This window comes from Salmo trutta, chromosome 27 (genome assembly GCF_901001165.1).
Source record: "Salmo trutta chromosome 27, fSalTru1.1, whole genome shotgun sequence".
NCBI classification, from domain to species: Eukaryota; Metazoa; Chordata; class Actinopteri; order Salmoniformes; family Salmonidae; genus Salmo; species Salmo trutta.
The window spans coordinates 8,008,479-8,035,605 of NC_042983.1; the positions used below are offsets into that span (position 1 = coordinate 8,008,479).

At 48.6% G+C, this 27,127-nt stretch overlaps 1 protein-coding gene across 1 annotated transcript in view; it reads right to left on the bottom strand.

Annotated features, from left to right (window-relative positions):
• Positions 1-3,176: 3,176 nt before the first annotated feature.
• The window catches only part of LOC115164238 (protein patched homolog 1), a 39,012-nt gene continuing 15,061 nt past the window's right edge, over positions 3,177-27,127 (bottom strand). The window contains exons 5-13 of the mRNA XM_029716515.1: positions 24,750-24,892; positions 18,424-18,607; positions 15,847-16,127; positions 13,586-13,723; positions 13,208-13,350; positions 7,536-7,635; positions 6,961-7,314; positions 6,303-6,840; positions 3,177-6,019 (exon numbers count right to left, since the gene is read on the bottom strand). Of these exons, the coding sequence (XP_029572375.1) occupies positions 6,304-6,840; positions 6,961-7,314; positions 7,536-7,635; positions 13,208-13,350; positions 13,586-13,723; positions 15,847-16,127; positions 18,424-18,607; positions 24,750-24,892 (1,880 nt within the window). The 3' untranslated portion in view covers positions 3,177-6,019; position 6,303. The remainder of the gene's footprint in view (positions 6,020-6,302; positions 6,841-6,960; positions 7,315-7,535; positions 7,636-13,207; positions 13,351-13,585; positions 13,724-15,846; positions 16,128-18,423; positions 18,608-24,749; positions 24,893-27,127) is intronic.

A 27,127-nucleotide genomic window follows, 5' to 3' on the forward strand; every position in this document is an offset into this window, starting at 1 on the left:
TGTCAAAACAATCACTGTAATAGTGTTTTTCAATAGACATAAAAATCCCTGCATTTGTTATCCACTGGCATTGATGACCAATAACGAAAGAAAACAAAAACCAAAAAACATCTTATAATACAAAAATATAAATATCGCAAATCCAACGTTGAAAAAACCCCAAACATTTCAAAAATGAAGAAAATAGTTGCCCGCCATGATTTCTCTCCATTACTGCCAATGTGACATCAGGAGAAAACAAAAACAAATAAACCAAAAAAAAAAAAAAAGAATTTCACACAAGCAGCTGACACGACATATGGACAATGGAGGGGGATACTAACGACACAGTTAAGACTTCTGGGAGAAAATGACACACGTAGCTACACGTGTTGGACAGGAAGTCTGTGTGTATGGAAGGTTAGGGGGGGGTCGGGATATGTGTGTGAGTGGGAGGGTGGGTGGTGTATGGGGGAGCTACACAAGACGCGACTGACACACACACACACACCGGGCTGATCGTGAGGGGGGGGGGGGGCTTGGTGAACCCTGACCCCTGAGGCTCTGGCCTGTGCCATTTGGCAGTTCAGGGGGAACTTCCAATTAGTGTCATGGCGTTATGTTGTGGATTTTTACGAGGTGAGGTCAGTAGGGACGGCTGGGCTAAATTGGGGCCAGTTGTCTTTGCTGTCACTGAGGAGGACAGAGAGAGAGGAAGATGGACAGACACGGACACGGACAGACACAGACACAGACACACACAGCCCAAGTATCGTTAGACCAGATAGTGCTTAACCCTTTAGCTCTCTGGACGGGTAGCTTATTGGATGAAGAGGAAGAAAGAGGGGGATGGAGAGAGAGTAAGACTTTCTTGTGAATGAAACGTGTAATGCAGTGTCAGGCTGAGTAGGGGAGTATCCTAGGTGTAGCTTATCACTAGAGGTAATATGTACAGTACCAGTCAAAGGTTTGGAAACACCTAATCATTCAAATGTTTTTCTTTATTTTGACTATTTTCTACATTGTAGAAGTCATCAAAACTAACTATGAAATGAACACATATGGAATCATGTAGTAACCAAAAAAGTGTTAAACAAATCTGAATATATTTTATATCTTTAATTCTTCAAAGTAGCAACCTTTTGCATTTCAATTAACAGGTGTGCCTTCTTAAAAGTTAATTTGTGGAATTTCTTTCCTTCTTAATGCGTTTGAGCCAATCAGTTGTGTTGTGACAAGGTAGGGGTGGTATACAGAAGATAGCCCTATTTGGTATAAGACCAAGTCCATATTACGGGAAGAACAGCTCCAATAAGCAAAGAGAAACAAAAGTCCATCATTACTTAGACATGAAGGTCAGTCAATTCGTAAAATTTCAAGACCCAGAGATACCTCTGCTGCAGAGAATAAGTTAATAAGTTAAAGTTACCAGCCTCAGAAATTGCAGCCCAAATAAATGCTTCACAGTGTTCAGGTAACAGACACATCTCAACATCAACTGTTCAGAGGAGACTGCGTGAATCAGGCCTTCATGGTCAAATTGCTGCAAAGAAACCACTACTAAAGGACACCAAAAAGAAGAAGAGACTTGCTTGGGCCAAGAAACACGAGCAATGAACATTAGACCGGTGGAAATCTGTCCTTTGGTCTGATGAGTCCAAATTGGACATTTTTGGTTCTAACCGCACTGTCTTTGTGAGACACAGAGTATGTGAATGGATTATATCCACATGTGTGGTTCCCACCGTGAAGCATGGAGGAGGAGGTGTGATGGTGTGGGGGTGATTTGCTGGTGACACTGTCAGTGATTCATTTAGAATTCAAGGCACACTTAACCAGCCAGCATGGCTACCACAGCATTCTGCAGCGATACGCCATCCCATCTGGTTTGCGCTTAGTGGGACTCTCATTTGTTTTTCAACAGGACAATGACCCGACACACCTCCAGGCTGTGTAAGGGCTTTTTGACCAAGGAGAGTGATGGAGTGCTGCAGCAGATGACCTGGCCTCCACAATCCCCCAACCTAAACCCAATTGAGATGGTTTGGGATGAGTTGGAGCGCAGAGTGAAGGAAAAGCAGCCCACAAGTGCTCAGTATATGTAGGAACTCCTTGAAGACTGTTAGAAAAGCATTCCAGGTGAAGCCGGTTGAGAGAATGCCAAGAGTGTGAAAAGCTGTCATCAGGGCAAAGGGTGGCTACTTTGAAGAATCTCAAATATAAAATATATTTTGATTTGTTTAACACTTTTTGAGTTACTACGTGATTCCATATGTGTTATTTCACAGTTTGGATGTATCCCTATTTTTCTACAATGTAGAAAATAGTACAAATAAAGAAAAACCTTGAATAAGTAGGTGTGTCCAAACTTTTGACGAGTACAGTATATTTACAGTTAGAATAACAGAAGTTGCATTCACGAGAAACAAAAAAAAACAACACAAAAACATCCTCCATAATGACTTTGACTAGCCACCATGGGTTTTGTACTCCAACTGTAATATTCATTAGCTACGGGAGTGATACTTTTACGCCCACTCATGCTACTACAAGATGGCTGCCGAGAGCAATGACATCACCAGAGAAAAGGGGAGATGGGTAATTGAGTCCGAGGGACAGCCAAGGCTTGTATGGCCTTTTACAGTAAAACAATCCCCCAGGCAACCAGACAGCAACACAAGAGCTCAGAGCAGAGACGATGCGGACGCTACTACGGAGGGACAGTCACAAACAACACAGCTGTATATCTTCTTCATAATCTGCTCGTCTTAAATAGCACGCATAGCGTGAGTCAGAGTTCAACAGTAATCGTTTCATAACTACCACAGGTTTGTGATAAGCAAATTAACCGTTTAAAAAAAAAGCGTACCTTTATACACAAACATACACACACGCACGTACACACACACACAATCTCCGTGTAGTTATTGTGTAACGCTTCACATGACGTGATCGTTAGCCTGTTTCGAGAGAGATGGATCTGATGATTTACACACACACACACACACACACACACACACACACACACACACACACACACACACACACACACACACACAATCACCTTTGCACACTCGCTCACCTCTTTATAACGTAAAAGAAACATTTGCATAGAATTATTATACAAGTTATTATACACAATTATCATACATCATTACCAAAATATCTTAAGCAGCAACAATGTATGCTGAAATGTATTGTCTAGATGAAGTTTCCTCATGGCACAGATCCACAGATGAGTGAACAGTAATCAGAGATTTCACACACGCACGCGCATGCGCACACACACACACACACACACACACACACACACACACACACACACACACACACACACACACACACACACACACACACACACACACACGCCATACAAAATGACGTCCCCAGTCTGTTTAAAAAAGGAGTTGTACAGCTCCTAAATTATAGCTATTTTTGTTTTCATATTTACATGAGTGTACATCTTTTAAATATGAATAGAGATATCTGAAACAAACATCCACTGGGTTCCAGTAGGGTTGAGCACCATGGCGATAGCCACCACTGGGTTCCAGTAGGGTTGAGCACCATGGCGATAGCCACCACTGGGTTCCAGTAGGGCTGAGCACCATGGCGATAGCCACCACTGGGTTCCAGTAGGGTGGAGCACCATGGCACTACCCACCACTGGGTTCCAGTAGGGTTGAGCACCATGGCGATAGCCACCACTGGGTTCCAGTAGGGTTGAGCACCATGGCGATAGCCACCACTGGGTTCCAGTAGGGCTGAGTACCATGGCGATAGCCACCACTGGGTTCCAGTAGGGCGGAGCACCATGGCACTACCCACCATTGGGTTCCAGTAGGGTTGAGCACCATGGCGATAGCCACCACTGGGTTCCAGTAGGATGGAGCACCATGGCGCTAGCCACCACTGGGTTCCAGTAGGGTGGAGCACCATGGCGCTAGCCACCACTGGGTTCCAGTAGGGTGGAGCACCATGGCACTACCCACCACTGGGTTCCAGTAGGGTTGAGCACCATGGCGCTAGCCACCACTGGGTTCCAGTAGGGTGGAGCACCATGGCGCTGGCCACCACTGGTTCCAGTAGGGTTGAGCACCATGGTGATAGCCACCACTGGGTTCCAGTAGGGTTGAGCACCATTGCGATAGCCACCACTGGGTTCCAGTAGGGTTGAGCACCATGGCGCTGGCCACCACTGGGTTCCAGTAGGGTTGAGCACCATTGCGATAGCCACCACTGGGTTCCAGTAGGGTTGAGCACCATGGCGCTAGCCACCACTGGGTTCCAGTAGGATGGAGCACCATGGCGCTGGCCACCACTGGGTTCCAGTAGGGTTGAGCACCATGGCGCTGGCCACCACTGGGTTCCAGTAGAGTTGAGCACCATGGCGCTAGCCACCACTGGGTTCCAGTAGGGTTGAGCACCATGGCGCTAGCCACCACTGGGTTCCAGTAGGATGGAGCACCATGGCGCTGGCCACCACTGGGTTCCAGTAGAGTTGAGCACCATGGCGCTAGCCACTAGTGGTTCCAGTAGCGTTGAGCACCATGGCTATAGCCACCACTAGGTTCCAGTAGGGTTGAGCACCATGGCGATAGCCACCACTGGGTTCCAGTAGGATGGAGCACCATGGCGCTGGCCACCACTGGGTTCCAGTAGGGTTGAGCACCATGGCGCTGGCCACCACTGGGTTCCAGTAGAGTTGAGCACCATGGCGCTAGCCACCACTGGGTTCCAGTAGGGTTGAGCACCATGGCGATAGCCACCACTGGGTTCCAGTAGGATGGAGCACCATGGCGCTGGCCACCACTGGGTTCCAGTAGAGTTGAGCACCATGGCGCTAGCCACCAGTGGTTCCAGTAGCGTTGAGCACCATGGCTATAGCCACCACTAGGTTCCAGTAGGGTTGAGCACCATGGCGATAGCCACCACTGGGTTCCAGTAGGGTTGAGCACCATGGCGATAGCCACCACTGGTTCCAGTAGGGTTGAGCACCATGGCGCTAGCCACCACTAGGTTCCAGTAGGGTTGAGCACCATGGCGATAGCCACCACTGGGTTCCAGTAGGATGGAGCACCATGGCGCTAGCCACCACTGGTTCCAGTAGGATGGAGCACCATGGCGCTGGCCATCACTGGGTTCCAGTAGGGTGGAGCACCATGGCGCTGGCCACCACTGGGTCCCAGTAGGGTTGAGCACCATGGCGATAGCCACCACTGGGTTCCAGTAGGGTGGAGCACCATGGCGATAGCCACCACTGGGTTCCAGTAGGGTTGAGCACCATGGCGATAGCCACCACTGGGTTCCAGTAGGGTTGAGCACCATGGCGATAGCCACCACTGGGTTCCAGTAGGGTTGAGCACCATGGCGATAGCCACCACTGGGTTCCAGTAGGGTTGAGCACCATGGCGCTGGCCACCACTGGGTTCCAGTAGTGTTGAGCACCATGGCGCTGGCCACCACTGGGTTCCAGTAGGGTTGAGCACCATTGCGCTAGCCACCACTGGTTCCAGTAGGATGGAGCACCATGGCGCTGGCCATCACTGGGTTCCAGTAGGGTTGAGCACCATGGCGCTGGCCACCACTGGGTTCCAGTAGGATGGAGCACCATGGCGCTGGCCACCACTGGGTTCCAGTAGGGTTGAGCACCATGGCGCTGGCCACCACTGGGTTCCAGTAGGATGGAGCACCATGGCGCTGGCCACCACTGGGTTCCAGTAGGATGGAGCACCATGGCGCTGGCCACCACTGGGTTCCAGTAGAGTTGAGCACCATGGCGATAGCCACCACTGGGTTCCAGTAGGGTTGAGCACCATGGCACTAGCCACCACTGGGTTCCAGTAGGGTTGAGCACCATGGCACTAGCCACCACTGGGTTCCAGTAGGATTGAGCACCATGGCGCTGGCCACCACTGGGTTCCAGTAGGATAGAGCACCATGGCACTAGCCACCACTGGGTTATGTGTGTCGCTGCGCTGGGGGCCGCTGAGTGAGAGAGGGAGTCCATCTTTGGCCGTTGTACTTCTGCTCTCCTCCACTGGAACAAAAGAGAGACAGAATAACACACGGTTAGGAGAGTGTCAGGACAACACGTACATCTCACTCTCTGAAGGCGCAACGCTGAATATATTATGTTCAGTTTGCAGCCCAAAGAAAAGGGTGGACTTTTGATGGATTGAATGGGGACATTTTTGCAAGTAAAAAAAAAAATCGAAGAAGAAAAAGGAACAGGCACATTCAATTCAAGTCCTTTGTGGATGTAATATCAAACGTGAATTTCTTCATTGTCATGAGAAGCTACAAACTCCATTGGGGCTTACCTCAGCTTGCCCTCTTGCCACAGTCGCTCTCAGCTGCCTCACACTCCACATCCTGGAGCTCCATGGCCTCCATCTTGGTTCCTCTGCGGCTGATATGGACCTCCAGTGGCACATGGGGGTCCTGGAAGGCAGGCACCGGCTCTGCGCCGCCTGCTGTGTGGTAACTGTTTGCTGCAGTGTGTCCTGGGTAAGAGGAAGTGGGGCTCTGAGTGGGGGGAGGGGCAGAGTGGACGGCGACGGTAACCGACGCAGAGGCCGTCACCGTGGTGATTGGCTGACAGTAAGTAGGGGCGAGGTTAGGGTGGTGAGGTTGGTGGTGATTGGGCCGGGGGTTGTGGGATGGACGGCTCCTGTGCCCCGCGGAGCGTTCTCTGTGGCCGCCCGAGCCAAAATGGCCTCCGGAGCTGTAATGGCCTCCAGCCTCGGTAGCGTCCTCAAAAGCGTCCATGCGCGGGCGTGCTGGGGGCAGCGACTGTAGGTCCCTTTTGCTGAAGCGACGGGATGTACCAGGGTGGGCCCCTGACTCCGGCAGGACCGACTGACGAGAGAAAGATCAGAAAATCAGAACAACTTGTACACATCTCGCACGGAGAGTGTGAGCATTTGTCACGTGTGTGTGTGTGTGTGTGTATATGTGTGCATTATCAAAAGCACTTACAGAAGACACAGAGTAGGCCGTGGCGTCTCCTTGTCTAGCTGTCCTTCTTGGCCCTGCTCCTAGTCGCACCTCCTCTGTTCTAACAGCTCTGCCCCTGCTGGTCTGGATGCCGTACTGCATGTCCTCTGTTCTCCCAGCTCTGCCCCTAGTGGCAGGGAGGTCGTACTGCTGCAGCTCCTGGCTGATGCCTGATACCGTGGTGTTGGAGCTGTACTCAGAGTCGGACGAGTCAGAGCCCGTTCCTGTGCCCGTGCCGGAGGTGGTGTGGCGTGGGCGGACTGAGAAGCGGACCACGTGAGGAGGAGGCTCCGGGGAAGGGGTGGGTAACCGGCTACGCCCATCCACAGGGGTCACCTGAGGGGGACAGTGAAAGGAGGGAGGTGTGAGGAGATGAGTGGGAATTTTTTACGCAAACTACGCTGCCGAGTCATTTCATGGGAGCTCGTGTTAGAACACCCAATCAAAAGTTGGCGTCGGTTCACCAAAATATGTGTGTAAAAAAAACGTGTGAGCGTGCCATTTCCTGCTACGTGGTGGAGCTATATAGATGGCTAAAACGGGAGAAACCATCTGACCTCTGGGTAGGGGCCGAAGTAGGACAGCAACACAGGGAGAAGGACCAAACCATTCAGCACCCCCAGAACTGTCAGGATGGCCAGCACAGCAAAGAAATACCTGCAACAAACCAACACAGTGTACCGTTAACATGGGCGTGCCATTCCATCAAACACCACAGACGAACACCGCAGAAGATAAAATGCAAACAGTCCCAACCATTAACATACTGTGGTCATTTTGGCAGATGCTTTGGCCAACTGAACCAATGGAACATTGGCAGCATCACATTGAAATACCTGTGACAACCACAGTGAACACCAAACACAGGCATTAGAGCAAAAACACACCTGCAGAACCCATAGAGAAACAACAGTGTACGCCAGCATGACTGCGTTTGTGTGTGGTGTGTGTGTGTGTGTGTGTGTGTGTGTGTGTGTGTGTGTGTGTGTGTGTGTGTGTGTGGTGTGTGTGTGCGTGTGTGTGGTGCGCGTGTGGTGTGTGTGTGTGTGTGTGTGTGTGGTGTGTGTGTGCGTGTGTGTGTGGTGCGTGTGTGTGTGGTGCGCGCGTGTGTGTGTGTGCGTGTGTGTGTGCGTGTGCATGTGTGTGTGTGACTACAAAGAGGATACCTGGAGAAACCACAGATCAACAGGAGAGAGGCTTAGACAAGGACAAACATGCACTAGATGAACCATTACACATGTCTGAAGAAATACTCAGACAAACACACCACACACACACACACACACACACACACACACACACACACACACACACACACACACACACACACACACACCCACACACACACGTTGGTTTGGTAGAAAATATAAATGTACCTTGTGTGTTACTAAGTCCTGCCAAAGAGGGTTAGTCTTTAGAAAGCCGCACAGAGAAAGAGAAAGAAGCATAATTAGCTGGAGTTGGTTAATTCAAAGGCATGGAAAAAGAGGGGAGAGACGGGAGGGAGGGAGAAAGGGGGCACTTCTTTGGGTGTGTGGTATAAGCAAACATGAAGAAAACAAAGCAGTCAGGAATGTGGTGAAGGGGGATGAGGGGGGTGGAAGGGGGGAGGAGGGGGCTGAAGGGGGGGAGGGGGTTGAGGGGGAAAGAGGGGAGCAGGGGCCTCTCTCCTCTCCTCGTCTAAAAAAAAAAGAAGGAAACAAATGAAGTGAAGGGTATAGAATTTAAACAATTTAGTCTAGGAAGAAGAGAAGGGGAGCGCTGAACACACCCCCCTCCCTGGCCTCTCTCTACCTCTCTTTCTTTCCCTCTTTCCCTTCTTTTCAGCTAAGCCCATGTGAAATTCCCGGCGCTCTACAATCCCCCCGTCTAATTAAATCTCCAGTGTATCAGGTAAGACCCCCCAATCTCCTCTCTAAATCCCCGTCTCTCTCTCTCTCTCCTTGTCTCTCTCTAACTCATTCTCTCTCTCTCTCCACTCCAGCTCCTTCATTAAGGATGACTTTCCCCCGTTCCCCTGTATATACACTGCATAACCAGAAGTATGCGGACACCTGCTCATCCAACATCTCATTCCAAAATCATGGGCATTAATATGGAGTTGGCCCCCGATTTGCTGCTATTACAGCCTCCACTCTTCTGGGAAGGCGTCCCACTAGATGTTGGAACATTGCTGCGGGGACTTGCTTCCATTCAGCCACAAGAGCATTAGTGAGGCTGGGCACCGATGTTGGGCAATTAGGCCTGGCTTGCAGTCGGCGTTCCAATTCATCCAAAAGGTGTTCGATGGGGTTGAGGTCAGGGTTCTGTGCAGGCCAGTCAAGTTCTTCCACACCGATCTCGACAAACCATTTCTGTATGGACCTCACTTTGTGCATGTCATGCTGTAGCATTTCGATTTCCCTTCACTGGAACTAAGGAGTCCGAACCATGAAAAACAGCCACCAGACCATTAATCCTCCTCCACCAAACTTTACAGTTGGCACTATGCATTGGGACAGGTAGCGTTTCCCTGGCATCCGCCAAACCCAGATTCGTCTGTCGAACTGCCAGATGGTGAAGCGTGATTCGTCACTCCAGAGAATGCGTTTCCACTGCTCCAGAGTCCAATGGCGGCGAGCTTTACACCACTCCAGCCGACGCTTAGCATTGCGCATGGTGATCTTAGGCTTGTGTGCAACTCAATATTAGTAAGGTGTTCCTACTGTGTACAGATGTAGGATCTTGATTTGAGAGAGTTTGCTTCAACAGGAAAATAATCCTGCAGCAACAGAACATGTAAAGGATTATGTGGATTATAATTCATGGAGATTTTTTGTAGGGGTTGAAACATTTTTTATTAGGGCAAATCAACTCATTTTAAAGTGAATATTACAAACTTTAGCAGCCTTTTGAAGCCTTGAATACACTGAGTGATCAAATTAAGATCCTACATCTCTATGGACAGGTGGGGGACCTGATCCTAGATCAGCACTCGTACCCTGAGAGGCTGTGTGGATACAGGTCCTGGACATGTCTTCATTCAGTTGTTAAGTTGTTCATAGCAGAAGCGTTTCTGTTACAATGGCATGTCATTGCAGTGTGTGTGTGTGTGTGTGTGTGTGTGTGTGTGTGTGAGTCACATTGGCTCCCGCCAGCTGGTATGCTACACAACTGGGCCTCAGACTAAACGCACTGACACATTTAGAACTGATCTGCGTGTGTGTTAGTGTGCATGAAATGTGTGTGTATATATGATTCAGTATGTGTGTGCGTCTATGCGTCTGTGTGTGTGTGTGTGGGTATGTGCCGGAGTGGAGAAGGAATTCCAGCGTAGGGTCTGCATAGGGTAACGGAGCACGGGGAGATCCAATCCATGTCCAGACAGTATGGTTGGCCTACTACACTACGCTGTCTGTCTGTCTGTCCTCCATGAATGATGGAGAGAGAAAGAGAGAGAAGAGGCGAGAAGAGAAGAGAGAGAGCTGCTGGTTCAGTTTGCCCGGTGAAGTAGCAACAATAAACAGGCCTTATTTAGGCAGGCTATGGCTGGGGCTACAGTGATGGGGCTGAGGATACAGTGAGGGAGCTGGGGATACAGTGAGGGGGGCTGGGGATACAGTGAGGGAGAATGGGGCTACAGTGAGGGGGACTGGGGATACAGTGAGGGAGACTGGGGATACAGTGAGGGAGGCTGGGGATACAGTGAGGGAGTCTGGAGATACAGTGAGGGAGTCTGGAGATACAGTGAGGGAGTCTGGAGATACAGTGAGGGACGCTGGGGATACAGTGAGGGAGTCTGGAGATACAGTGAGGGAGTCTGGAGATACAGTGAGGGAGGCTGGTGATACAGTGAGGGAGGCTGGGGATACAGGCCTTCTCTGTAGCTCAGTTGGTAGAGCATGGTGTTTGCAACGCCAGGGTTGTGGGTTCGATTCCCACGGGGGGCCAGCACAGAAAAAAATGTATGAAATGTATGCATTCACTACTGTAAGTCGCTCTGGATAAGAGCGTCTGCTAAATGACTAAAAATGTAAATGTAAAATGTAATACAGTGAGGGAGTCTGGAGATACACTGAGGGAGGCTGGAGATACAGTAATGGGGCTGGGGATACAGTGAGGGAGGCTGGTGATACAGTGAGGGAGTCTGGAGATACAGTGAGGGAGGCTGGGGATACAGTGAGGGAGTCTGGAGATACAGTGAGGAAGTCTGGAGATACAGTGAGGGAGTCTGGAGATACAGTGAGGGAGGCTGGGGATACAGTGAGGGAGTCTGGAGATACAGTGAGGGAGGCTGGGGATACAGTGAGGGAGTCTGGAGATACAGTGAGGGAGGCTGGGGATACAGTGAGGGAGTCTGGAGTTACAGTGAGGGAGGCTGGGGATACAGTGAGGGAGGCTGGGGATACAGTGGGGGAGTCTGGAGATACAGTGAGGGGGCTGGAGATACAGTGATGGGGGCTGGGGTTACAGTGAGGGAGGCTGGAGATACAGTGAGGGAGTCTGCAGACAGGGTATGTGGGGTAGGTTGTGTTTAGCTGACAGCTGTGGCGTGCTCTCCATCAACCTAACCAGCCTCACAATAACATGCCTCATACACGTTGTGAATGAAGTGAACATGTACTGGTTTTGTATAGACTTTTTTGTTCAAGATAGTCCCATGCTTTTAAACGAATGAAGCGGGGGAGAATAGACCTAAAGCCTTTATCTCTCCTCTCCCCTCCCCTCCTCTCCTCTCCTCTCCTCTCCTCTCCTCTCCCCTCCCCTCCTCTCCTCTCCTCTCCTCTCCTCTCCTCTCCTCTCCCCTCCCCTCCCCTCCTCTCCTCTCCTCTCCCCTCCCCTCCCCTCCTCTCCTCTGTTGGTATCGCTCTAGACTTTGAAAGGGGGAAAGTAGCTGGAGTCACAGAGCTTCTGCTTTGGTTTAAAGCCACATCTCCACTCGAACACCCACACACAGTGCTGTAGCTGTTTAGAGTGAAAACATTTGTGGGGTTAACAGGGAAAGTCAGGGCAACATTTCTTTCAGCGTGAGCAGAAAAATATGAGCAGGCTGTGCTGTTATTCTGCAGTCTTCTGGCGCTGCTTTGTTTGGGGAAAAAACACCCCACACTTGAAATGGCCTGAGACAGATCCTGAGATCAGTGTGAACCAGAGGAGGGGAGGAGAGAAGGACGGGTTAGTGTGTGGGTGTGTGCACTCTCACTCCCTGGCACGTCATCGTTGACCCCCATGATTATAAGGTCAGGGAGCAGGGCAGTGTGTGTGTGTGTGTTTGTGTGTTTTCGGACCACATGGGTGGAGGTGGCCCGCTTAAAGGGATAGATCACCCACATTAAAAAGCTATCTCATTTAAAAGGTTTTTGCAATTTTTATGTTTCTGCGTGCAGTTTGAATGAAGTTAGCGCAATTGCTAATTAGTGTTAAAGCTAATGACTGGAAGTCTATAGTAATTGCTAGCATGCTAGTAGATACCATAGACCAGGGTTTCCCAAAGTCCCGCCCAAGCACTCACTACAAAGCTGATTAAAATAATCAACTAATCAAGCTTAGGGAAATAAAATGAAATGTGCAGTCATTGCCAAAACCCTGAAGTATCCCTTTAATGGCCACCTAGACAGTCGTCTGCAGATGTAACATATTCAGTGTTCCAACATGCTTAGCACTTAGTAATAGGAACTCTGGCTTACCTCTGCTTTTCTCATCCTATAGAAAGGTAGGAATGACTAATGTTCTCATTTGTGTGCCCACACAAACATGCACGCACGCGCACACACACACACAATGTGTCAGTTTTAATTTACACCCCCCCCCCCAGTTAAACTAGAGCCCAGTTAAACTAGCTGTAGGAGATTACAAAAGCCAGAAGACTTTCCAGCTCTCTCTTTCTCACTCTCTCTCTGTCTCTGTCTCTCTCACCCCTCATCCCTCTCCTTCCCCTCCTCTCTTCCTCTCTGCCCTTCACCACTCTCTCCTGCCCTTGCGTTTCCTTTAAGACAGTCAACTACAGCAGGATTGAAGTGTGTGTGTGTGTGTGTGTGTGCGTGTGTGTGCGTGCGTGTGTGTTGAACATTTATGGAGGGAAAAGCGGCCTTTTACGGATGAGTGGTGTTTCAGGTATATTCCTGTGTGACATACAGGCTCTACTGATGCCAAGACGCCACGCCACAGACAGAGAGAGAGAGAGAGAGAGAGAGAGAGAGAGAGAGAGAGAGAGAGAGAGAGAGTGCGTGCGTGTCTATGTCCCACTCACCTGACGATGAAGTCAAACTCGGAGCCTGCCAGCATGAGGACTCCTAGTAGAGTAGAGAAGGCTCCGTCCAAAACCGGAGCAAACATGTGTTCTAACGCCAGCACTGCCCGTCTGTTACGGTCCCCTATCGCTGTGAGGAATGCCTGAAACACACACACACACACACACACACACACACACACACACACACACACACACACACACACACACACACACACACACACACACACACACACACACTTTACTCAGACAAACGATCTTGTCATTTGTAAAAGCACAATCCACTTTCTGCATGTGTACGTGTGTGTGTGTGTGTACGTGTGTGTGTGTGTGTGTGCGTGCGTGTGTGTGTGTGTGCGTGCGTGTGCGCGTACTCACCAGAGCCACATGGACAGTAAACTCTACTCCGATGCCCACAGAGGCGATGAGGATGACCACAGGAACAGCACTGAGCTTGATTCCTATCAGCCCCATCATACCAAACAGCTCCACGGTCATCAGAGACAGGACCAGCACCTGAAACAGACAGACCGCAACACCATTAATAACCATGAGTGACCATGTACAGTTTTAACCCAGAGAACGACCCCAGCATGAACCCAAACAGCTCCACGGTCATCAGAGACAGGATACAGAGGGTCAGGACCCCCAACATGACCGTTAATGACTGTTCTAGTCTATGGTGAGAATAAACAGGATCCCTCGCATCAAGCATGAACGGGTACAGAAAGTACTGAGAGAGACTTAAGTTGAATGTGTGCGTGTGCGTGTGTGTGTGTTTGCGTGTGTGTGTGTGTGTGTGTGTGTGTGTGTGGTGTGTGTGGTGTGTGTGTGTGTGTGTGTGTGTGTGTGTGTGTGTGTGTGTGTGTGTGTGTGTATGTAGGTGAGTGTATGTTTTTGGTTTTACTATCCTTGTCGGGACCAGAAGCCCTCACAAGGACAGTAAAACAAGGACAATTCTGACAATTGGGGACATTTCGCCGGTCCCCAAAAGGAAAAAAGCTATTTTAGGCATAGGAGTTAGGTTTAGGGTTAAGGTTACAAATAGGGTTAGAATTATGGGTTAGGTTTAGCGTTAGGGTTACATTTAGGGTTAGAATTGGTGGATAGGTTTAGGGTTAGGGGTTAGGGTTAGAGTTACAATTAGGGTTAGAATTAGGGGTTAGGGTTAGAATTAGGGGTTAGGGTTAGGGTTACAATTAGGGTTAGAATTAGGGGTTAGGGTTAGAATTAGGGGTTAGGGTTACAATTAGGGTTAAAATTAGGGGTTAGGTTTAGTGTTAGGGTTACAATTAGGGTTAGAATTAGGGATTAGGTTTAGTGTTAGGGTTACAATTAGGGTTAGAATTAGAGGTTAACGGTTAGGGGTTTGAGTTTAAGGTTAGGGTTAGGTTAAGGGTTAGATTTAGGTGTTAGGGAAAATGGGATTTTGAATGGGAATCAATTGTTTGGCCCCCATAAGGAGAAGAAAACAAACGTGTGCGTGCATGCGTGCGTGCGTGTGTGTGTGTGTGTGTGTGTGTGTGTGTGTGTGTGTGTGTGTGCGGTGCTCTGTAGATTTGTGATGTGCTATTATCAGTTGACAGGTCTCAGGTTACAGGGGGGCCCCAGCCCTTTGAAGATGGCTGTGGTGGGTGGAGGATGGAACGCCTGTGTGTGTGTGTGTGTGTGTGTGTGTGTGTGTGTGTGTGTGTGTGTGTGTGTGTGTGTGTGTGTGTGTGTGTGTGTGTGTGTGTGTGTGTGTGTGTGTGTGGCCTTGGGGTAAGGAGGGGGGTGTACGGTAGGATACTGGTGGCCTGGTCTGGACAAAGCAAATGGTTCAACTTGAAGCCGTGCCATAACTAGTCCTTTCATCTGTCTTGTAAAGCCAGAGGACGAACACGAGGTCCCCTCGCCCTGCTTTAGAGGGCGCAGGTAGCCCAAACACTGCCTGTCGTAAAAACACAACCCGTGGAGAGACAGACCAGGGCTGTGTGAGTGTGTGTTTATTTGTGTGAGTGTATGTGTTTCTATGTGTGAGTGTATGTGTTTCTATGTGTGAGAGTATATGTTCATATGTGTGTATCCTTGGAAACTCCTACATTACATGGAAAAAGGGGATGTTTTTTTGGTAGGAGTGGGGGTTGCCTCGGTAACTTGTGTCCTATCCCCATTTATTTGAAGTCAGTGTCTGGGTGAGACAGAGTAGACTAAACAGCACAAGATAAACACTGGGTCAAGACTAGGCTAAAAACACAGCAGCCTGCTCTCCTCTCCTCCACTCCCCATCTCTCCACTCCTCTCTTCAGCTCCCCCTTTCTCCTCTCCTCCCTTCTCTCTCCTCCACTCCTCTCTGCCCTCCCGTCTCTCCTCTCCACACTCCTACAGCCGCACAGTGCACGGGAGTGAAGTTCTGTAAACGGGTGGATTGGAACATACTGTATTAAGAGATTGTTTGGAGAGTACCGTTCCATCTTTTAGCTCGGGTTTTAGAGGATTTTAATCTTACAGGCTGATGAAATTGACTTCATTTCAAACATACTGATGTATAATATCAACACAAACGCTGCCAATATATCCAATGCAAAAAGAATGCAGGTTTCGAATGTGTATTGTGTGTGCGTGCGTGCGTGCGTCTCTGTGTCTGCGGGTGTACTCACGATGATACCGGCGGTCCAAGGGTTGAGCAGGAAGAGGGCACAGACGAGGAAGGTGCAGGCTAGCACCACGCTGATGGAGAGCAGCAGCCAGTGTCTGAGGCCTACGTACTGCTCCCAGAAGAGGAAGGGGTAGCCGTTGGGGTAGCTGGGTAGGCCCTGGCGGCTGTAGTTACTGCAGATGGCCCGCACCGACTCGATGGCCTCCACAAACTGGGGGGTCTCGCGGAGCCCGTTGAGGTAGAAGGGAAACTGTGCGTATTCGATGGGCTCGGCGGCAGGAACTAGACAGAGATAGAGAAGTGTGTTGGGGGGGGGGGGGGGGGTGAAAAGGTGGAAGTATGGTACAGTTCAAACAAGTGCACTATGCTACAGCTCACTTTGACCTCTTTATAGAAATGAATTGGGACTGGCTGGTGGGCAGAGCTGGAGCTTGGTCCCATGAGCCTTGGTGGGGGACTGGCATGGTGTGTGTGTGTGTAGGAGGGAGAAGGGCTGGCAGGAACAGGGCTCCATTCTCTCCAGTCTCAGCCTAATGATAGGCTATCAGCCCCAGACCCACAGCAGAGTGTCAGGCCTGACGTTGATCCGCTGTAATTACAACGTTTGAATCACCACCATTACCCCACCCTCTCTCTCACACCCACAGTCGCACTCAAACATGTACACACACACTCATACCTGTCTGTCAAACAGGGAAAGCCTACACAGCAGTTAACTATGACACACACCACATTTGATTTGTAGTGACTATTGCAACACTGCCAAAAACACATGTTCTAGAAAGGTTCAGACTCACGTCCATTTTTTTGTTTGTTTTACCTTTATTTAACTAGACAAATCGGTTAAGAACAAATTCTTATTTACAATGGCTGCCTACCTCGGCCAAACCCAGACAACGCTGGGCCAATTGTGCGCCGCCCTACGGGACTCCCAATCACGTCCGGTTGTGATACAGCCTGGATTTGAACCAGGTTGTCTGTAGTGACGCCTCTAGCACTGAGATGCAGTGCCTTAGACCGCTGCGCCATTTGGGAGCCCCAAAATGTAATATAATGTGCTCTCTCCTTCCCTTTACCCACCATAACCCACTATAATATCCATTCCAGATTGTTTTACATAGTATTTCTTTCCAAAAACGGATGTTTGATCGAAAACATCCCAAAAATGAGAACCGTAAAGACTCTCTGTGGTGTGTGTGTTCCAGTGGCTGGAGGGTTAGACAGCACCACTTGCTAACATGGTTTGGCCTATTATAATCTCCACAATAAATTTCCATTAGGACTGGGAGTTGGAGCTCTGCCAATGTAGCTCTGCTCCAGGGGGTTCCTGCACAGTCAAGCTTTCTACGCTGCTTAGCCAATCACATTTACACTCACTGCTTGTTATCCAATCACATCTCCTCCCTGTAATGCACTTCCTGCTTGTTATCCAATCGTCTATCCCACCCAAGCCTTTGCTTGTTAACCAATCCTATTTCTCTTCTACACAGCATTTCTCTCTCTGTGTTTCTGTGTGTGTGTGTGTGTGTGTGGTAAGGAAATGAGAACATGGTGTAGGCAGTGCTGGGGTCACTGAGTTTTAAGAGTGTGTGTGTGTGTGTGTGTGTGTGTGTGTGTGTGTGTGTGTGTGTGTGTGTGTGTGTGTGTAATGCTTAGGGGCCTGTGGTGGTAAGAGTTATCACATTCACCACAGGCACCATTAGAGTACCACAGCGTGCTATTCCCTGCCCCTCAGCACTGCAAACCGAGCCATCACACACACACACACACACACATACACAGTGTACTGTAAACCAGGGATCATCAACTAGATTCAGCCACGGGCCGATTTTTTCTTGAGCGGATGGTCGGGGGGCCACAACATAATTACTAATAATATGTGGTAAATTGACCGCAAGAAGCCCAAACAGATATAATGTTTGACTAAAACATTTATAACTTCAAACCTTGTTTATATTTGTATATGACCACGTGTCTCTTTATTATGCGTGGGAATAGGCCTACATGGGAACAGATTTCTTAAATGAAAATCTCTTGGAGCTGATTTCCTGTTTTTCAGGGTTTTTTTGACCGTCTTTTATGTCCAACGATGAAAATACCCCCCATAAATTGCTTCGAAAACTTGGGAGGCCAAATAAAACCCAGTTGGGGAACCCTGCTGTAAACAGTACAACTACCTCAGTTAAAACCAGAAAGAGGAGAAGGGTCAGTAACTCCACAGATGGTATAAGAAACAGGTATTCTAACATAACCGCAGCTCAAATGAAATAAAGGTGAACGGAATGGTTGAGCAGAACAGGTCAAATGGAATGCCCAAGGAGAAATTGCCCACAGAATAGTTAGGCCACAAAACATAACAAGTAGTGTATAAATTGTCTTTAGAGGTACAAATCTAGCATCAACCAGAGAAGTAGCTCCTGCACACTTCTTACATTCTGTCCCAATCGGTTTTAATTGAATTGCCAAATCCGTAGGCCAGAGTGCCAAAGAATTATTGAGAGCAAAAAGTGTATGTCTCGTATGATTGGCCGTTGAGAGGCCTTTGTGATAGTGAAGTGTGCTGTGATTGGTCACTCACTGCTGAGGCGTGTCTCGGGCATGGAGTCTGTGCGGTCGTGGAGCCACTCCGGGGGGTGTGGCCGTATGTTGGCCTGCGAGGCTGCGTACGCCACCGGGTCGTTGCTGACCCACGCCGTCAGGTAGATGTAAAACGCCCCCGGGTTGATGATGCCATCCGCATCCACCAAGCGCTGCCTCGTCAGCTAGAGGGGGAGACAAGGAGACAATAGTTCATATTTTGAAAAGAAGGATTCGAGGGAGATGGAAAGAGAGGAGGTGAGAGATAGTGTGTGTGATATTGATGGTTACATATATTAAATCTTAATATCAGCCAGTTTGCTACAGCAGGAAAATAATCCTGCAGCAACAGGAAATGTGCATTATTATGTGGATAATAATTTATGGACATTTTTTTGTAGGGGCTGGTACAGTTTTCATTAGGGCAAATCAAGTCTGACATTTTAAAGTGGAAATTACAAACTTTAGAAGCCTTTATGAAACGTGAATACACTTCCTGCTGTGCAGGAACATTCTCAGCAACAAAATAGTGATCAAATTAAGATCCTACATCTATAGAAACGGACGGGCATCGTAGAAACGATGTTGACCCAAAACTTTGTCTTTATGAACTGGCCGCAGAAATCCTGTTTATAACCGTGCATGAGCATGAGAAAACGGACCAGCTGTAAAAAAAATAAGCGAAAACTATTTCTCCCTCTCTCCAACCCAAAGAAAAGTACAGTCAAACACTGGTGCCTTCTGAAATTTCCCGTACTTCTCGGTGAACTTCCCAGAATTATTAGGCCTACATGGAAAATGGAAATGTCAAATCAGCTTTCAGGCGGTCAGATGTGCTAGTCTCCTGAGAGAGAAAAAGCATGCAGGTTAATGTGTTGGGATCAGCCTTCCTCTCCAACAGAATTAGCCAGGAAAGGCTAGCTCACACAGACCTGATACAGCTTCCTACCTCCTAGTCCTCTGAGAGCTAACTAGCTTCCCTCTCTACTTTTTCTCACATTGCTAACTAATTTCCTATACAGAACTAGCTGGTTACCTCACCTCCACAACAGGGCTGGCTAATAGCTACCCTCCCTTCCAGGGCTATAGCTGGCTCACCCCCCCATGTGAGAACGGGAGGCCTTAGTAGCTAGCTCCTGAAAGTAACAGCCATTACTGCACACCACTTCATCACATCAAACTAGCGAGCTCATTTCTCTTACAACTAACTCTATTCACAAATACACGAAGCTAGCTAGCTTCCCCCAGCGCTAACTAGCCTAGCGCTAGCTTCCCCCCTCTCAGGACTCTCTTAGGGCTGTAGCTCCCTCCTCTTTGAGAGCGGGGGGGCCGTAGCTAGCTACCTTCATTTCTGCACACCGCTCTATGCCACTCGCCCTTCTCAGTACAATAAATCCCTCGTTCACAGAGGCAGTGTTAGGGGAGAGGGGGATGAGGGGGAGTCCTGGGGGTAGGTAGGGGGAGGTGTGGAGGGGAGGGGGGAAGGAGGGAAAAATTGCTTGAGTTAGTTAGCGTAACAATAAAAAAATTGGCTGGGGTCCCTGTGCGCGTCTGTGTGCAGTTAACCTCGCTGTTAACACTGAAGGAAATGCCACCCAGCAAATGGAGTAGAGCTATAAAAATAACACAGCATCTGTACAAATGTTGCTCGTGCTTGCTTCTCCTGACCCCTACGGATACCCAGAATGCCCTGCACCACAGTCGGATCCGGACCGAGAAGAAAAGGGCTCTTGATAGCAGTAGCAAAGGCAGCCTCTCCCTCTCTCCCACTTTCCCTTGCTTGCTCCCTTTCCCTCTCCTTTCTAACCTCCTTTCCCTCTCTCTCTTTTTGCCTCTCTTTTTCTTTCCCTATCCATCTCTTCCCTCATCCTCTCTCTCCTTTCTTCTCCTCACCTTTTTGTTCTCTCTCCTTGCCTCTCTCTTTGCCTCTCTCTTTGCCTCTCACTTTGCCTCTCTCTTTGCCTCTCACTTTGCCTCTCACTTTGCCTCTCACTTTGCCTCTCTCTCTCTCTCTCTCTCTCTCTCTGAAACACACACATTGCCAACTTTCATATAATTCCCTTGGCCATAAGGAACGAATGGCCGTCCAGTGCTGGGAGAAATGTTAGCAGAAAGACATCAAAGCAAAAATGCCTCCCCAGAAAGCTGTGGTGTGGCATATCAAAATAAAACATCTAGCTTTGCAATTTGCCAGGGTTGGAAAATATCTGTTCTTAATTTGACACGGAAAAAAATACAGCTACTACTGTACAGCATATGCGTGCACACTTTGACAAAAAAAATGTACTCTCTCTCACTCACACACACACACACACACACACACACGCACACCCACACAGTGTTGACTCAAAGAGATCACGTGCTTCAGCTCCTCTCCACTCATTGAAAGGGGACACGGCAGCAGAGCGCATGAAAATAAGAAGAGGGAGGGGAGAGAGAGAGAGAAGAGCGCGGGAGACAGGGGGAAATAGAACTTTGAAAGAGAGAGAAAACAGTGAGAGAGAGGGAGAGAAAACCTAGAAAGAGAGAGGGGGGGAGAGGAAAAGACAGAAGAGGGAGAGAAAGAGAGAGACGGGGAGAGAGAGAGAGAGAGTTGAATTCCAAAGGTCTGTCTTGCATTAAGCAGCAGGATACGCAACCACTGTATGTCTTCAAGCTGTCACGGGAAGCCCATGGAGCATGGCTGGCGGCCCATCGCCCTGCAGCCAGCTCCGCTTCCCTCACAGGCACAGGAAGTGACATCATAGGGCCGCCCGCACACCAGCAGGCCTCCCAGGCCCGGGCTGTTTCGTGCTATCTATGCTTGTGGTTTACCAACAACCAACTAAAGGCAAAAACCCATCCAAACTAACAGAACAACATCTGTAGCAGACCCACCATTGCGTCGCTGTCTGATGAAAACCTTGTAACTCCATTTTTGCCCACATGTTTATTTTTCATTTATTGAAAGCAGTAACTCCTGTCAATGTACTCTGAACATTTCATGATTCAAGAAGCAAGAAAATGTATTCAAAATAGCTTCTGACGTTTCATAATTGTATGTTCATTAATGGTCTTTTTTTCTTTTTTTTCCCTGAAAAGTTTCTGTTGTTGGAGATAAGAGGTTTACATCAGACAGCGACGATTTGGGAGACCCTGCTAGGCTACACTATTAGCCAGATAGTGGAGGATCTAGGGTACGCTTCAACGAATCATCACACACACTCACCAACACACACACACACATACCTTCAGACTCCAGGGGGCATGATATTTGCCATCTATCTTCCTCTGTCTGGCGGCTTACTATCACACCTAGCCTTAACTAGAAACACCGTGAAAGTGTTCAACTGTGTTATCTGATGCAAAAGGGAACACAGACACGTGCACACACACACACACCGTGGTTAGAGTTGGGTATCTCTAGCCTGTAGCTGGCAGCAAATGGGACAAGCGGTTTGAATGAAGAGTTAATAGCTTTTTCAGAGACGGGTTGCAGCCCCGGCGAGGGCTTTAAATTCCTGGGCTTGGTAAAGTCATCAGCAAGAGAGAGAGAGAGAGAGAGGCCTGTTTATAAGCCAGGTGTGGCTTTCCTAGGCCCGGCCACAGACCTCGACTCACACGTACACCCACAAAGGACAAAATGGCCTCTGTGTCACTCAGTATCCCGGTCTCCAAGGCTTCATCAAATCCAATGTTGTACAATCCTACTGTACCACTGCTACATTCCAGAACAAGAGATGAGAAGGACAGGATAAGAAGGCTACAGAGCATCATCAAGCATTCAAATAGTTCTGCTTAAGGCAGATAGTGTACTCCTCAATGCCGTTTATGCTCGCTTTCGAGGCAAGCAACACTAAAGCATGCACGAGAGCACCAGCTGTTCTGGATGACTGTGTGATAACACTCTCGGTAGTCGATGTGAACAAAACCTTTAAACAGGTCAACAAAGCCGCTGGGCCAGACGGATTACCAGGATGTGTACTCAAAGCATGCGCGGACCAACTGTCAAGTGTCTTCACTGACATTTTCAACCTCTCTCTGACCGAGTCTGTAATACCTACATGTTTCAAGCATACCACCATAGTCCCTGTGTCCGTCCAAGGAAGCGAAGGTAACCTGCCTAAATGATTACCGCCCCGTGACACTCACGTCAGTAGCCATGAAGTGCTTTGAAAGGCTGGTCATGGCTCACATCAACAGCATCCTCCCGGACACCCTAGACCCACTCCAATTCAATTAATAAAATCGCCACCGGCCAATTTACATTGACCCCCCCCCCCCCCCTTTTGTACACTGCTGCTACTCGCTGTTTGTTTGTTATCTATGCATAGTCACTTCGCCCCCACCTACATGTACAGATTACCTCAACTAGCCTGTACCCCTGCACCCCTCGGTACCGGTGCCCCCTGTATATAGTCTCGTTATTGTATATAGTCTCGTTATTGTTATTTTATTGTGTTACTTTTTATTATTACTATATATTTTAGTCTACTTGGTAAATATATTCTTAACTCTTCATGAACTGCACTTTTGGTTTAGTTCACGGTCAAGTCTACACTTGTTGTATTCGGCGCATGTGACAAGTAAAGTTTGATTTGATTTGAGATAGGTTCATAGGCAGAGGTTGACAGGCTTCCTTTGTAGTAATCATCAAATAATCACCTGGTTAAAGTGGGCGACTTACGATCCCACATCCACCTGGTTTAGATGAAGGAGTTTTGATCATACTGTACACTCACCTAGTTGAAGTGAATGGGTTTTGATTGAAAAACTCACTTTTTTTAACAAATGGGTCGGAGACAAGTCACGTTGTTGAAGTGAATGGGTTTAGCCTGGTTTTAATCAGTGGGTTTCACCTGGCTGAAGTGAAAAGGGTTTTACCTGGTTCTAGCCCTTTACACTCGTACCTGTATACGGGTTGAAACTGGCAGATTTGGACACTGATAAGCGCCTAAATTGGAACGCAGTGGCTACACAGTAACATGCTATACATGACGTCAGAGCTCTGGCTCTGTGCATCACACTACTGTATGGGTTTTGACTGACAGCCGTTCTGAGCTTGAGCACCACGAGCGACAAGAAGTTCCCCACATCCCTCCAGCTAATTGGGCAACTTAAAAAAATAAATAATAATGTTTTGTTGTCTGAGTGAGGGAAGTGCTGGAAATTACGAGGACTAGAGACTTCGAGGATTACAATAAACACCCGTCCAAATGTGCACTTTACATTTCTATATCATAAAACTCATGTTAAATACAGTGTCAGTGTTTATGATCACTACGTTTGATGTACAGTTACTAGATGACATGGCGTTATACCTTGGGTTGTCCTGAACAGAATGAGCCTGTGTTTGTTGTATTGTGAAGAAGATTTGGCGCGGACCACACACCCGAATGCACTCGTGACTCCATTCCATGCGCCCCAAAATGACGATCTGCTTCTCTGAATTGCCCTGTGAAAGCCTAACACTGTAAGATCCTATTTTATAACTTAGCTAGTCATGTTGGCAATAGAACAAGCTTTCAAATGATTCCCATTTGACCCAGATTGCGATTTATAATGGACCGTTTTTGGATTGCGTGAACAACAACAGTAATTGTGTAAAGGCGGGGACGCAGGGCCGTGTTCCAAACTAAACAACTACAAGTGTGCTTGCTCTGGTTCCTCAAGGGCACAGCTAGGAGAGCTCAAAAAAGCTCTTTGTAGTTGAAGACTTTTCTTTGAGTCATAAAAGTGCATTAAAATGACTTAGGAACTGTGCACTACTGTGGTCACTTTGAAACACCAACTAGACCTTCCACTCAAACCCTTGTCATTGTATTGTCTTATGTTGCACCTACCCCACATTGCCCAAGAACATTCTTACCATGTTACTGAATGTATCCAGAGTATTTTTAGATTTCGTTATCAACAAATGTGGCAAAAAGTACAGTAAATGTAAAATGCACATACAATCAACAGTTTAATGTTTGGATTCAGTCTTGTGTCAGGTGAACTGTTGTGTTCTCATCATACGTCTAATCATTTATAAAGGGTTATTAATAGCTGGGTCTCACCTGGTTGAAGTGAATGGGTTTAGCCTGGTATTATTAAGCGGGTCTCACCTGGTTGAAGTGAATGGGTTTAGCCTGATGTTATTAAGCGGGTCTCACCTGGTTGAAGTGAATGGAGTTTAGCCTGGTATTATTAAGCGGGTCTCACCTGGTTGAAGTGAATGGGTTTAGCCTGGTATTATTAAGCATGTCTCACCTGGTTGAAGTGAATGGGTTTAGCCTGGTATTATTAAGCGGGTCTCACCTGGTTGAAGTGAATGGGTTTAGCCTGGTATTATTAAGCATGTCTCACCTGGTTGAAGTTGATGGGCTTGTCCCTGCGTCCGGTCTGTACCAGCAATTTGTAGGCCAGGACCCCGTCGTCTGAACCGTTCCTGTAGCTGCTCTGTGTGATCCGACCCGCCTCCCAGTCCTGATCAAACGCTGCCTGCAGACCTGTAGACACACAACCACAACACAACCATTTCACAACCATAACATAACCATACGTCACAACACACAAAACAACCATAACATAAGCAAACATCACAAAACACACAAAACAACCATAACATAACCAAACATCACAAAACACACCAAAAAATAAAAAAGAACTATAGCAAAACCATACATCACAGCATACTTAAACACAACACCACTTCTCTCTACAATTTTTTTTTGTTGAACACACAAAACACATGACCACATCAAAAGCATGTTCCACATTCCCCACCAAGACCAACAGACCTCTCAACATGTTCCATTCAAACTGAAAAACAGGACAACACTATATTTATTTATTTTTATAAAGAAGATCAAAACTCTACCACACATCCAAAACGGGCCTTGTTTTCCACAACAACCGGTGGGCACGACCACATTCTTCAAGAGAACTTCTAAAAGCAGACTACGGTCAAAAGGACCACAAGGCCTTGACCGCACTCTTCAAACGGCGAACAGAGACAGACCAGCACTCTGTCCCCCGGAGCAGAGCACCCCAACGGAGCAAAGCACCCCAACGGAGCAGAGCACCCCAACGGAGGAGAGCACCACAACGGAGCAGAGCACCACAACGGAGCAGAGCACCACAACGGAGCAGGGCACCACAACGGAGCAGAGCACCCCAACGGAGCAGAGCACCACAACGGAGCAGGGCACCAAAACGGAGCAGAGCACCCCAACGGAGCAGAGCACCACAACGGAGCAGAGCACCCCAACGGAGCAGAGCACCACAACGGAGCAGGGCACCACAACGGAGCAGAGCACCCCAACGGAGCAGAGCACCACAACGGAGCAGAGCACCCCAACGGAGCAGGGCACCACAACGGAGCAGGGCACCACAACGGAGCAGAGCACCCCAACGGAGCAGAGCACCACAACGGAGCAGAGCATCCCAACGGAGCAGAGCACCACAACGGAGCAGAGCACCACAACGGAGCAGAGCACCACAACGGAGCAGAGCACCACAACGGAGCAGGGCACCACAACGGAGCAGAGCACCCCAACGGAGCAGAGCACCACAACGGAGCAGAGCATCCCAACGGAGCAGAGCACCACAATGGAGCAGAGCACCACAACGGAGCAGAGCATCCCAACGGAGCAGAGCACCACAACGGAGCAGAGCACCACAAGGGAGCAGAGCACCACAACGGAACAGAGCATCCCAACGGAGCAGAGCACCACAACGGAGCAGAGCACCCCAACGGAGCAGAGCACCCCAACGGAACAGAGCACCACAACGGAGCAGAGCACCCTAACGGAGCAGAGCACCACAACGGAGCAGAGCACCACAACGGAACATAAGCAGCAGCCAGACCGTTGTAGAAGTCATTAGGAGCATGACCAGTCGGTTTCCAACAGACACAAACCAAAGAGAGCACAACAACATGTGAAGTCTCTCTTCCCGGGATATCGCCATGCCTTCCTCCGCGGTGCTCTGGCCTGCGGAGATATTGACTACATATAGACACACAACACAGAAACGGCCTCTTCTGTAGAACCCATTCCATTTCGGTCTCACGACAACCTCTCTTTGTCTCACGATTACACAGCAAGACCTCGAACCTGACATACAACAACAACAACACCAACACCAGCAGCGGGTCTCTCTCTTCTCTCTCTCTTCTCTCTCTCTCTGTATGGCTGGGGGTTGCTTGTGTGCATGTGTCTGCTTGAACGTGAATCTCAGCACAAAGCGCTGAACGTGTTAAATCTCTTCCAAATGGTTTGCGATGTGAGACTAGTAACCCAGGGCCTGTTAGCCAAATGTGTTTCAGTTTTAGTCCCACACACTGAGTGGGATAATGATTGTCTAATTACACACATTTCTCCCCCGCGTACTTTATGAGGCCTCACTTAAACGCCTTAAAAGACGTTGGAACATGGTACATACTGTGCTGGTTACTACATTGTTTAAGAGCAGAACAAACTCAGTACCCAACTCTGACAAGCTTTCAGGTAGAACTGGCCGAGAATATCTCTCTCTACCTCTGTATCTTAACTTCTCTCCGTCGTGCTCTCTATCTCTACCTCTCAATTACTAATGGTTTCATTGCTCTCTCTCTTCTTCTGTGTTTCTCTCCTCTTGGCCTCCTGCACTCCCCTCCCCGTTCCCCCTGGCCGGTAGCCTGTTTCTGGGATAGTGTTTTGGGTCTCCCCTTGCTCGCTGTCTGGGTCCAATTTGTCCAGCCA